The 13,787-nt window shown below is 44.1% G+C and overlaps 1 protein-coding gene across 11 annotated transcripts in view; it reads left to right on the top strand.

Annotated features, from left to right (window-relative positions):
• Positions 1-13,787, top strand: part of LOC115150452 (nck-associated protein 5-like) — a 125,387-nt gene that overhangs the window by 67,764 nt on the left and 43,836 nt on the right. For 7 of the 11 annotated variants that reach the window (XM_029693757.1, XM_029693754.1, XM_029693755.1 and 4 more), the window contains one exon: positions 9,826-9,895. The exons of 3 other annotated variants lie outside the window; for them this stretch is intronic. Coding sequence is in view for 3 of the 8 variants with exons in the window: in XM_029693754.1 (XP_029549614.1) it covers positions 9,826-9,895 (70 nt within the window). In the remaining 5 variants the exon portion in view is untranslated. Of the gene's footprint in view, positions 1-608; positions 1,275-9,825; positions 9,896-13,787 lie in introns of those variants that run through there. One more of the 11 variants, XM_029693759.1, reaches the window with a different exon arrangement.

Genomic DNA, 13,787 nt, shown 5'->3' with positions numbered 1-13,787 from the left:
CACCCACTGGTCACCATAGCAGCACCCACCCTTAGCACGCGCTCCAGCAGGTATATTTCACTGGTCATCCCCAAAGCCAATTCCTCCTTCGGCCGCCTTTTCTTCCAGTTCTCTGCTGCCAATGACTGGAACGAACTGCAAAAATTACTGAAGCTGGAGACTCATATCTCCCTCACTAACTTTAAGTACCAGCTGTTAGAGCAGCTCACAGATCACTGCACCTGTACATAGCCAATCTGTAAATAGCCCATCCAACTACCTCATCCCCATACTGTTATTTTATTTATTTTGCTCCTTTGTACCCCAGTACCGCTACTTGCACACTCATCTTCTGCACATCTATCACCTCAGTGTTTAATTTGCCATACTGTAATAATTTCACCACTATGGCCTATTTATTGCCTTACCTCCCTTATCCTACCTCATTTGCACACACTGTATATAGACTTTCTCTATTGTGTTATTGACTGTATGTTTGTTTATTAAATGTGTGACTCTGTGTTGTTGTTTTTGTCACACTGCTTTGCTTTATCTTGGCCAGGTCGCAGTTATAAATGAGAACTTGTTCTCAACTAGCCTACCTGGTTAAATAAAGGTGAGATAAAATAAAATTGTCAATAGCTAACCCCCTTTTCTTTCTTTGACTTCCCCCTTCCCTCCCTTCCTACTCCCCCTCAGCCAGCCAGCAGTTAGAGTTAATTCTGGGCTCAAGGAGAGGAGGAGGAGGAGGAGCAGCGCACAGGGGCTTGTCCACAACTGTTGTAGTTGGCAGGGTTTGTCTATGAGTGGAGGAGGGCCTGTCTCTCTCGCTCTCCTCTCTCTCTCTCTTTCACTTTACCTCTTCTCTCAATTGCATGCTCTTATGTGCTTTAGCGCTGGCTAGTGTTCTCTGTCTCTCTCGGCTAGGTCTCTGGAACAATGGCAGTCGCTACTGCAGACACGCACAATAGGTTAACATTGCTACTGCTGCATTGCTACTGCTGATGGCCCTGACGTCTCAGCACTGAGCCTCAGATAGCGAGAGATCTAGAAACGCCACACATCCCCTCTCCTCCTCCTGCTCCTCCTCTCTGGGTGAGAACAGAGGGAGAGAGGCTGTCACTGCAGCACGAGGCTGGCCCAGCTGACACGGTGACTGGAGCAGTGGCTGCCTGGCAGAGGCATTCTGTGCTGTGGATATTATCTCATTCCTGTACGTAGGGTTTATTCCATATTGATCCCAGGCATTCCCCAGTGGAGGAACAGGAGCTCTGGAACGTCTAGTGACCTATGAGGTGATGATGGGGAAGGTGGGCGATGAACTGGGAGAAAGGAGGGAGAGACTAACGTGTAGTTTTGGTTGCAATTTTTTGTGTGTGAGAGTATTTTATTGTGTATTTTCGGAAGAGGATGGCATAGTGTACATCGTGTGTACTTCTGTGTTAATGTGCATTTGTGTATGTGTTTATTAGATTGTTCTAGAACATTTTTGTATACAGCAAAAACCTTTCCCTGTACTCGTATACATGAGTGCTTTTATTTGCTTTGTTGTTTTTTCTCTGTGCGTCTAATTTTGTCAGCGGGCTGCAAAACCTGGTTGGCAGGTTTTTGCCTGGGTTTTGTGGTGGGTGGGGATCAGAATCTCTGTACATGATGAGGGGGAGCAGGATGGTATGCAGAACAGCTGGGCTGCTGTGGAGAGGGGCGGGCATGAGGGGTCGCTCATTGGCATGGATCAGCTACTAGCCCCTAATACTCAATTTGGCGTAGTCATAACCAGACGCCCTCAGGGGGACTAATCCATCTTTGGGTCGGTGGAAAGGGGGCACTGCAGGCTTCATTTGATATTGCTGCTCTACTTAGTCAGCAGCGTGATATTATACTGTGTGTAAGTAGTGTCAACAAAGCTTCAAGCAACTGTTTATAGAGTAGAGTTGGCTTGGGCATGCTTAGCGTACACTACAGGCACATGGTACATTATAATAAGTACAGCTCTGATATCACTGTACTTAGAGAAAATATGGGCAAAACAGTGAATAAAAGGAGGGTCCTATACCAATTATCACCATAAAGCATTGACTAGAGTCAGAATAACCTGGAGTTTGGGGTGAAACAGTGTCCTGCTCTAGCATTCTGTTTGTTTTACATGGTCAAGCTTTATATCATATTTCCATATTAATATTTATCTTTGGTTAAACAAACGATCCAGTGATTTTGAAGTGTTGTGGGTGCCTCCATACTGCTTAACTGTAATAAGCCCTGGGGAAGTGGTACTCTGGTGTATTGACACAAGGCTTAGCAATGAGAGTAGTGTTGTGTGCGTGTTTGTTCATGTGCGCATATAGTTAGTATGTGCCTCAAACTCCTCCAGAATGAAGTGTTTTGAACACTGGATTTTCCTCCGTCCTCACTAGGTATTGAGTGTGCTGATTTTTACTAGTATTGCTTGCTGTTTTCTCATACTGAGAGAGGTTCACATTAAAAACAGAGATTTTAATGGACAAGCTCTGGTCTCTTCAAAGTGACCAGGAAGAAACATGGAGTTCTTGTTAATGCGTTTGTGTGAGAGCCAGTCCACAGTATTTGATCTTGTTTCAGGAGTCCTCTAAGCATGCGGTATTCATGCCAATTGGCTGGCCAGTGTTGGTATATATGCCATGCATTTGGATGTGATCAAAGAGCTAGACATCTCATCCTAACTGTGACTTTGATGACACGTCTGTGACTGTGTTGTCAGCAGAGTTTGATTCATGCCAACTAACTTTGTCATGTGCCTCAACAAACAGCCAACCAACCTTCACAGAGACCGAAGGGCTCAAAATAAAGTAAAAACCTAACACCATGATGAGAATGGTGAATTTACAAGACTCTCACGAAGCCTCTAAAATGTCCTGTATCTTAATGTCTCCTCTAGGACACAGTGAGTCCTCCACTAAAATGCAGACAGATGCTGTTTCTGTTGATAAGCCAGTCTGAAGTATGAGGTTATCTGTCTCCTTAATGACCGGCTGGGATTTTATAGCTCCTCAGCAGCCCCAGCGTAAGTTCTGTTCCGCTACGCTCTGTCTGGTGACTTTGCTGACTACTGCAATGTCACAGCACTGAGTCAGTCAGAGATAGATTGTAACTCTCAGAGGAGATCAAACTCTTAGGAGTTTGAGGTAAAGTTGATCAAGATGGTGGCGCTTTAGACTTGGCTGGCTAGTTTGGTGCGTTCCAAATGGGACCCTATTCCCTATATAGTGCACTACTTTTGACCAGGGCCCATAGGGGTCTGGTCTTAATGTGTGCACTATAAAGGGAATAGGGTGCTGCATCCTAAGTGAGTCTGCTCTGTGTCTGGCTGAGGTCTGAGAAACATGGATGTGGGGGTTGTCTGTCTGTTCTGCCGAGTTGGCCAAAATGATTGCGAAGGGGGGTTGATGAGTGATGTCTGATGGCTCTTTGATAAGCTTGTAATTCTTTGTTAATGTTGGCCTCTGTATTTTGTTTAACGATGGAAAAGATTTAGTGTACATGTTATCCAAACTTTGCAGTTCACCCTGTGATTTATAACAAACTGGCACAGCTCTTTTATTGGAGTAGTGATGCACAGTTTTCTTAAAATGCTTGCATAGCTTTTTCTCTGTAGCTGTACCCCACGGACTCAGTTCTATGCCCTTTCCACGAGTTTTTCCCATTGCCATGACCAATCAATTTCAACAAATGGTGGTTTGTTTTGGAGAATGTGCAGATTCTTACCCTGCCATGTTCAAAGGGCCCTTGGATCAAATGTATTATTGTTTGATTGATTGATTGTTTAATCTGCTCTATTTTGAACCCCTATAAGCACCAGATTTTTTTTGTAACGCACAGCTAAGATCACTCCCCCTCCCTTTCCACCCACCCGGCACTCGATTAATTAACATTTGCATATATTTGAGTTCTTTTGATGAGCTAATTATGGTGGAATGGGACTTATCATGCATGTGAATGTGGATTAATATTCAAGTTTCTGTGATCGTACCCTAACCTAGTCTTTGGGGAAAGGAGAGATCCCAAACCGGGATGGGTAGGGTAGGGGGCTGGGGGGGATGGGGGCTCTTGGCAAGAGCATAGAAATGCCCCAAGGGTAGAATTATTTTTGATTGCGTTCAGACGGGTAGACTATCCACCCCCACAACCTCCCCCTCCTTCTCCATCTATATATGGGTCTGTCTCCATCTTTCTTTCTTTCTCCTAATTCTCTCATGCCACCTTTCTATCCACTGTCATCTAGGGCTGGGCGATATGACCTAAAACTCATATCTCCATTTTTTATAACTTATGGGCAATTCACGATATACATCAACATTTAAAAAAAATATTTTCTTTAAATAAGCTTTGTTGAACAGTTAAAGGTCAAATACACTGTATTTAAAACAGTCAGCAATAATCTAATGAATTCAGAGTTCGTGAAATTATACCTAGGCTGGATATATATGCCTTCCACAACCAAAAGACCCACTAATCATTTCATTATTTTATCAAAATTATTATACCTGCTTCTTTTTTGCAATAATCACTGATCTGGCTTTCAGGTCTGTTTTATAAAAATGTACTTTTTGTAAAAAAAAATTATAGAAACATGCATAATGCACATCCAATAATAATGTAGCAGGCATTATAGAAAATATATTTATAAAACACAGACTAAACAGCTAGTATAACAACCTTTATTTGACTTAAATGCTGCTAGCCATACGTGGTACCGTAATGCGAGCGCGACAAACTGCGCATACATTTTCCAGAATGAACGTTCGTTTGTACATCCGTTTTAGTAGTGTCTGCTCGAAATTTGAGGAGTTGAAACAAACCGGGTATTGTTCGAAAAGTTAGCAGTCAAATAATGTCTCCATGTGTTTCGGTGTCCATATGACCGATTCTGTTGGACCAAACCTCAAATGCAAATAGCGAGTTGAAACCGTTTGTCAGAGAGGAAGAAGTAATCGCTCATCTTTGTCGTTGTGAGAGGTAGGGGGAGGTGCTTAGGAGAAAGAGGCCAAGCGAGAGGTTTTACCCTCACCTAAATCTGTCCAAAATATGCCCAATGCGCTTATTTTGAACCTTGTCGCCTACCTTCCCGGCTTTGGGACAACGACTCCCATTGTTAGGGTGGAGACATGAGCATCTCGTCATTATATAGATCTCTGATGTAAATGAGAAGGTGCAGAGCACAGAAGGAGTGAACGAGACGAAACCAAAAAGACAACATGAGAACAAGCGGACATAAACCCTCATGAAAACAAAAAAAAATTATTTAGCGATACAGGCATTTGGAATATTGCGCTAAAACATACATTCGAATGAATTCGATATATCGCCCAGCCCTACTGTCATCCTCTCTGTGTATATCTCTTTCGCTTCCTCTATGCCTCTTTCTTTTTTTGTGTCGACTCCACATACCCACTCTCTCCAAAAAAACCTTCGAGCCTCCATCTGTGAGGCCAACTCCTGGCAGACAATTACCCTCCCTGACACTCATCCTGAAAGAATGTCCTGCCCGCCTGCCTGCCTTACCCCCCTTACCAGCCTCCAGGTGCACAGTGACAGAGTGGTTTTAGACTGTCTAGCCCAGTGCTGCTGATGCTGCTGGTGAAGGCAGGCCTCATAGGTCTGGCCCTCATTCCCATGCATTGTCAGCTGACGCCTCAGGGCATATTATCATTGCAGTGATTCACAGGATCACAGCATTGAAATCAGCCCATACATAGTCTTGTTCAACAGCCATGTGTGTTGGGAAAAACTGGCATAGCCCAACCCTTGTAATTGTTGTCTGTATTTGCCAGATGCAGACACACCGTAGACTTTACCTTGTAGATTAGATTAAATATATGTAGAGCCCACTGTAGATAGAGGTTATTGGGTTATCTACTGCAAGATAGCATTCTGCTGCATAGATATATCAATACTATTCAATTATGTTATTAGCATCTTTGCATCATCTATTTTGATATTGATGTGTTGGATTATCTCGATTAGGTTTGAAGGGAGACAGCCAGAGTTGATCAAACTATTTTATTTACCTTATCTTTCTCTCTGCCCCAAACAGAAGGCATTCCCCTAACATGGGTGTGACTGCTTAATAGTACTGTATGCCGCTGCATGTGTGGTGGGAGGCAGCAGCAGCTGATGTCGAGTCTGAGACAAGTTGTGAGGAGCTCCTCTGAAGCACCTGTTTGGTGGTGTGAAAACTTCCATCCCACCTGGCAGCCCTGCCTGTCTGTGCTCTCTATAGAGGGAAACCCTGGGTGGATATGGAAGATGCTCTCAAGTGCTAATCTAATTCTGGGAAGGGTTGACATGATTTAACAGGATTAAGTATTGGACCCTGAAGAGGTCTGGGAGTCCAGCGGGGCTGGGATGGGATGGGGAACTGTCTGTCAGAAGTGATGTGGGACAGACGGTGAGAGGAACACGGTCTGGAGAGGGGGAGTGGATAAAAATACTTGACAAGCATCTTTCATTGCAGAGTTTTTATTTTTTTGTCTTCCTTTGTTTCTCTCCTCGCTTTTCACACTGGTCTATCAGCTTTCACTCTGGTGATGAATCAGCTTTTTGCTTTCAATCGGTAACATAAGCTTCCATATTTGGCAATGCTTTCTTGCCACAAATTCCTCTTTTCTGACGTGTGAACGCTGTGCATTACATCGGGCCGTCACCTAAACATCTGATCCACTCCCAATGAGATCTCAAACCGCAACCACATCTTTAAACTTACCACCCCACATAACCATTAGTTCACTATCCACTTTGAATTTTGCCCTGCAGGTAAAGTGCAAACCCTGAGCTTTGAGTTAGTTAGGTACGGCTTTTACAGGGTTCGAGCTAATGTGAAACAATGCATTGTAGTGTCCTGCTTTACCATCTGCGATACTATTAGCTTCACGTATACAAACCTGCTGTGATTTACGCTCTGCAGTGTGTCTGTTGTTCCACCGACCAAAACATAGTGGGAAATGGGCGAGAGCTTTATTGCTATAAGGTTTTTATTTGGAAAAGGTTACTCAAACTAAACCTGGATAAAATGGTTAAAGATGTAGCACTTATCTGGTGATTTGGAAATGCCAGAGAAGACCAGCTTAACGGATGGATCAGTTAAGTGAACCTAATATCACATAGTGTCTCGTGTTTGTAGCTTGATTTCAGTTATTTATCTGCCGGGTTGGATAAAGGATGTCGTGTATGTTTATATGGCTAATATAGGGCACTGTAAATGTCAATGATGTGGACTGGCTGTGATAGGCTGTTTTTGGTGAGTCTTGTTTCATATGTTAAATGCCACATGCTCTGGCAAACACTCAACGAGGATGGCTGCAAAGATGGTGAAAATATTAGGGCTGTCCCTGAAAAGAAAATCTTGGTCGAGCGTGTATTTTTCTATGTTTGAATAAAGTCAACTATATGTAGGCTACTGAGCTTGTCTGATGCTTTAAGCACTGAGATTTAAAATTGAAGACACACAAGTTACTAAAGAGGGAGCCAGAGATCAATATAGCCAAACCAGAAGGAAAAAATCTGTTCCCGACTCTCCTCCCTCTGCAGATTCTGCCGTTAGGCTATACAGTTGAAGTCGGAAGTTTACATACACCTTAGCTAAATACATTTAAACTCAGTTTTTTACAATTACTAACATTTAATCCGAGTAAAAATTCCCCATTTTAGGTCAGTTAGGATCACCACTTTATTTTAAGAATGTGAAATGTCAGAATAATAGTAGAGAATTTCATTCAGCTTTTATTTCTTTCATCACATTCCCAAAGGGTCAGAAGTTTACATACACTCAATTAGTATTTGGTAGCATTGCCTTTAAATTGTTTAACTTGGGTCAAATGTTTCGGGTAGCCTTCCACAAGCTTCCCACAATAAGTTGGGTGAATTTTGGCCCATTCCTCCTGACAGAGCTGGTGTAACTGAGTCGGGTATGTAGGCCTTGCACGCACACGCTTTTTCAGTTCTGTCCACAAATTGTCTATAGGATTGAGGTCAGGGCTTTGTGATGGCCACTCCAATACCTTGACTTTGTTATCCTTAAGCCATTTTGCCACAACTTTGGAAGTATGCTTGGGGTCATTTTCCATTTGGAAGACCCATTTGTGACCAAGCTTTAACTTCCTGACTGATGTCTTGAGATGTTACTTCAATATATCCACATCATTTTCCTTTCCTCATGATGCCATCTATTTTGTGAAGTGCACCAGTCCCTCCTGCAGCAAAGCACCCCCCACAACATGATGCTGCCACCCCCGTGCTTCACAGTTGGGATGGTGTCCTTCGGCTTGCAAGCCTCCCCGTTTTTCCTCCAAACATAACAATGGTCATTATGGCCAAACAGTTCTATTTTTGTTTCATCAGACCAGAGGACATTTCTCCAAAAAGTACGATCTTTGTCCCCATGTGCAGTTGCAAACCGTAGTTTGGGTTTTTTATGGCAGTTTTGGAGCAGTGGCTTCTTCCTTGCTGAGCGGCCTTTCAGGTTGTCGATATAGGACTCGTTTTACTTTGGATATAGATACTTTTGTACCTGTTTCCTCCAGCATCTTTACAAGGTCCTTTGTGGAGTGGTGACATTGACATTTGTGGAGTGGTTGAAAAACAAGTTAATGACTCCAACCTAAATGTATGTAAACTTTCGACTTCAACTGTACCAGCGGTCGGCAACCTTTTCCATTTGGAGTGCAGTTATCGTACCATTTCTACTGATCTGCGTGCAAGTTATGAGTTTCATATGCATATTTTCGTGGAACAGTTTAATTTAATTTAAAATATAAAAAACATTGCAGCCCACAGGTAGAAAATATCCTGATGAAAACAAATATCCTATAAATCACATTGGCTACTCAGGACCTGTCTACAAGGAATAGCTGTAGGCGATTCTCCCAAGGTATAAAATGTAATCAGGTAGGTCTATTTTCTGACGTTTCCACCAGATCAGAGCATGCATTTTTTTCCCCCTTTCATGCTGAGTGGTTATCAAAAGGGAGAGAGCTGGAAACATTTTTCAAATGGGCTACATTGACAAACTATTGTCATTCTCAATGGATGTAAAAACAGACTTTGTTTACTTGTTGTTTGAGGCAAAGAAAAAATAACTTTGAGAAGCTTTGCAGTGATGGGGAGTTAAGACAATCAGAAATAGTATCAGATAATCAACCGTGCACATTTATAGGCCTACATTTGCATGCAGGCCAGGTAGCTTATGCCTACATTTACATGCAGGCCAGGTAGCTTATGCCTACTTCAGTGCAGAATCAGGTGCGTGTCCTTACTCAAGATTGACAGGAGTGCTTCAAACAAAAGACCAATTAATAAATTGACAACTTGTAAATGGAATGAAATAAATCAAAACTGTTTACTCACAAGTGTAGCCTAGGTTGTGCGCTCGGCAAAAAACGTGTCCACTCCTACAATGACAACGGTAAGACTAACAATAAAATATTGAATGCATTAACAGAAATTACCGTAACCAAACAGACAGATGAGAAATGATGGTAATTAAAGGTAAATGTACTACTGGTGATACTGGTGTGCCATCCCCACGGCCTCTGCAATGGATTAGTCCACTATTTTTATATATTTGTCACTGCTATACTAAAAGATCTGTCGACCAACAGCATATCTACCAAACAATCAACCAGTTGACTAAATGGGATCAGCCCTAGAAAATAGGTTTTGCTTTTTTGTGACACAATTTAATGCAATGCTTGACCTTTGGGGAATTACAATGTTGTTTTGGTGTGTCTTGTCTTTTAGGTAAGATGTTAAACTAAATTATTTACCATGGGAATACTGTGAGACTAACATTTAGTCTTTTTGTGTGTTTCTCAGGTAAATTGCGGAGTGGGGCTGAACGGCATCATTACTGACCTTTCTGCACATTGTTTAGCCAGCCTCACTGGTGGGTACCCCCTCCTACACACGTACACCAGTGGTGGTGGGTGCCATTTAGGATTAGGGAGGAGGATTTTTTTTAATGAGCATGGCCTTATTTCTATTACAGCATATTGGATGAATGTCATTCCTATTCCGTTCACGCCGCTCAATGTAACATTGATAGGTTTAATTTTCCCTATACCCATCATGAGGTTGCAACAGCCTCCGAATTAAAGTTTACAACGTAGGTGCACAGACAGTGACAGATTCATTACATGCCTTACACAATCTTGCCTGCATCTAGCTGATCTAGGGTGTAATCATTAGTCCAACAGTTGAACGAGAGTTTCTATTAGACAAATTCAGGTATATTTATCCCAGTGGTGGTCAGTGCCGTTTAAGATGAGGGAGGAAGATAATTTTTTTAATGAGCATGGCCTTATTTCTATTACAGCATATTGGATGAATGCCATTCATATTCCATTCACCCAGTTAAATGTAACAGCGATAGGTTTAGGCTATTACATTTTCCCTGTACCCATCATGAGGTTGCTACAACCTAGCCTATGAATGAAAGTTTACAACGTAGGTGCACACAGGTCGAGAGAAATTTGAGGTGACCGACACATGGACAATACTGCCTTGCACACTCTTGCCTGCATCTAGCTGATATAGGGTGTAATCATACTCCAACAGTTGCAAGCGAGAGTTTCTATAGGACAAATTCAGGTATGTTTATCCCCATTTGTTTCAGTTTAAGAAACATTTTTCAACAGAATCGGTGGGAATGAATACACCCCTGATCACACATAAACACAGTTCTCTTTCATAACAGCCACATTGTATTCCTTCTCGCAACTATGCACGCTCCTCCTCTCATTTTTCCCCTTCGTCACGTGTGGACGTCAATGCACTACACATCAGCTATATGTGACCAGGCGAAAAAACCTTTCCAAGCCAAACCATATCATAACTCTTACACACAGCCTACATCATTGTCATCATATTAGCTAAAGTAACATCATAGACAACATAGCTAATAGAACTAACACTTTAGTGAACCTGCTACAATAATGCAGTAATGTTAGTGTACAGTCATTAACCTCTCTTGGGCAGGTGGGATGCTAGCGTCCCACCCACGGTTCACACTATTCAACAGCCAGTGAAAAATCAGAGCACCAAATTCAAAACCACAAAATGTCATAATTCAAAGTTCTCAAACATACGACTCTTTTACACCATTTTAAAGATACACGTCTCCTTAATATAACCACGTTGTCCGATTTCAAAAAGGCTTTATGGCGAAAGCATGAAGTTATATTATGTTAGGACAGTTCCAACACAAGAAAAGCCACACAGCCATTTTCCTAGCAAGGACAGGCATCACAAATACCAGAAATTCAGCTAAAATTATGCACTAACCTTTGACGATCTTCATCAGATGACACTCCTAGGACATCATGTTACACAATACATGCATTTTTTGTTCGATCAAGTTGATATTTATATCCAAAAACAGCCTTTTACATTGGCGCGTGACGTTCAGAAAATATTTTGCCTCCAATACTGCCGGTGAATCAGCACAACAATTTACATTTACATTACATTACATTACATTTAAGTCATTTAGCAGATGCTCTTATCCAGAGCGACTTACAAATTGGTGCATTCACCTTATGATATCCAGTGGAACAACCACTTTACAATAGTGCATCTAAATCTTTTAAGGGGGGGGTGAGAAGGATTACTTTATCCTATCCCAGGTATTCCTTAAAGAGGTGGGGTTTCAGGTGTCTCCGGAAGGTGGTGATTGACTCCACTGTCCTGGCGTCGTGAGGGAGCTTGTTCCATCATTGGGGTGCCAGAGCAGCGAACAGTTTTGACTGGGCTGAGCGGGAACTGTGCTTCCTCAGAGGTAGGGAGGCGAGCAGGCCAGAGGTGGATGAACGCAGTGCCCTTGTTTGGGTGTAGGGACTGATCAGAGCCTGAAGGTACGGAGGTGCCGTTCCCCTCACAGCTCCGTAGGCAAGCACCATGGTCTTGTAGCGGATGCGAGCTTCAACTGGAAGCCAGTGGAGAGAGCGGAGGAGCGGGGTGACCTGAGAGAACTTGGGAAGGTTGAACACCAGACGGGCTGCGGCGTTCTGGATGAGTTGTAGGGGTTTAATGGCACAGGCAGGGAGCCCAGCCAACAGCGAGTTGCAGTAATCCAGACGGGAGATGACAAGTGCCTGGATTAGGACCTGCGCCGCTTCCTGTGTGAGGTAGGGTCGTACTCTGCGAATGTTGTAGAGCATGAACCTACAGGATCGGGTCACCGCCTTGATGTTAGTGGAGAACGACAGGTTGTTGTCCAGGATCACGCCAAGGTTCTTAGCACTCTGGGAGGAGGACACAAGGGAGTTGTCAACCGTGATGGCGAGATCATGGAACGGGCAGTCCTTCCCCGGGAGGAAGAGCAGCTCCGTCTTGCTGAGGTTCAGCTTGAGGTGGTGATCCGTCATCCACACTGATATGTCTGCCAGACATGCAGAGATGCGATTCGCCGCCTGGTTATCAGAAGGGGGAAAGGAGAAGATTAATTGTGTGTCGTCTGCATAGCAATGATAGGAGAGACCATGTGAGGATATGACAGAGCCAAGTGACTTGGTGTATAGCGAGAATAGGAGAGGGCCTAGAACAGAGCCCTGGGGGACACCAGTGGTGAGAGCGCGTGGTGCGGAGACAGATTCTCGCCACGCCACCTGGTAGGAGCGACCTGTCAGGTAGGACACAATCCAAGCGTGGGCCGCGCCGGAGATGCCCAACTCGGAGAGGGTGGAGAGGAGGATCTGATGGTTCACAGTATCAAAGGCAGCAGATAGGTCTAGAAGGATGAGAGCAGAGGAGAGAGAGTTAGCTTTAGCAGTGCGGAGAGCCTCCGTGACACAGAGAAGAGCAGTCTCAGTTGAATGCCCAGTCTTGAAACCTGACTGATTAGGATCAAGAAGGTCATTCTGAGAGAGATAGCAGGAGAGCTGGCCAAGGACAGCACGTTCAAGAGTTTTGGAGAGAAAAGAAAGAAGGGATACTGGTCTGTAGTTGACATCGGAGGGATCGAGTGTAGGTTTTTTCAGAAGGGGTGCAACTCTCGCTCTCTTGAAGACGGAAGGGACGTAGCCAGCGGTCAAGGATGAGTTGATGAGCGAGGTGAGGTAGGGGAGAAGGTCTCCGGAAATGGTCTGGAGAAGAGAGGAGGGGATAGGGTCAAGTGGGCAGGTTGTTGGGCGGCCGGCCGTCACAAGACGCGAGATTTCATCTGGAGAGAGAGGGGAGAAAGAGGTCAAAGCACAGGGTAGGGCAGTGTGAGCAGGACCAGCGGTGTCGTTTGACTTAGCAAACGAGGATCGGATATCGTCAACCTTCTTTTCAAAATGGTTGACGAAGTCATCTGCAGAGAGGGGGGAGGGGGAGGAGGATTCAGGAGGGAGGAGAAGGTAGCAAAGAGCTTCCTAGGGTTAGAGGCAGATGCTTGGAATTTAGAGTGGTAGAAAGTGGCTTTAGCAGCAGAGACAGAAGAGGAGAATGTAGAGAGGAGGGAGTGAAAGGATGCCAGGTCCGCAGGGAGGCGAGTTTTCCTCCATTTCCGCTCGGCTGCCCGGAGCCCTGTTCTGTGAGCTCGCAGTGAGTCGTCGAGCCACGGAGCAGGAGGGGAGGACCGAGCCGGCCTGGAGGATAGGGGACAGAGAAAATCAAAGGATGCAGAAAGGGAGGAGAGGAGGGTTGAGGAGGCAGAATCAGGAGATAGGTTGGAGAAGGTTTGAGCAGAGGGAAGAGATGATAGGATGGAAGAGGAGAGAGTAGCGGGAGAGAGAGAGCGAAGGTTGGGACGGCGCAATACCATCCGAGTAGGGGCAGAGTGAGAAGTGTTGGATGAG

Source organism: Salmo trutta, chromosome 16 (genome assembly GCF_901001165.1).
Source record: "Salmo trutta chromosome 16, fSalTru1.1, whole genome shotgun sequence".
Taxonomy (NCBI): domain Eukaryota; kingdom Metazoa; phylum Chordata; class Actinopteri; order Salmoniformes; family Salmonidae; genus Salmo; species Salmo trutta.
The sequence above is the reverse complement of the archived record's forward strand: the minus strand, read 5'-3'. Positions and strand labels throughout refer to the sequence as shown.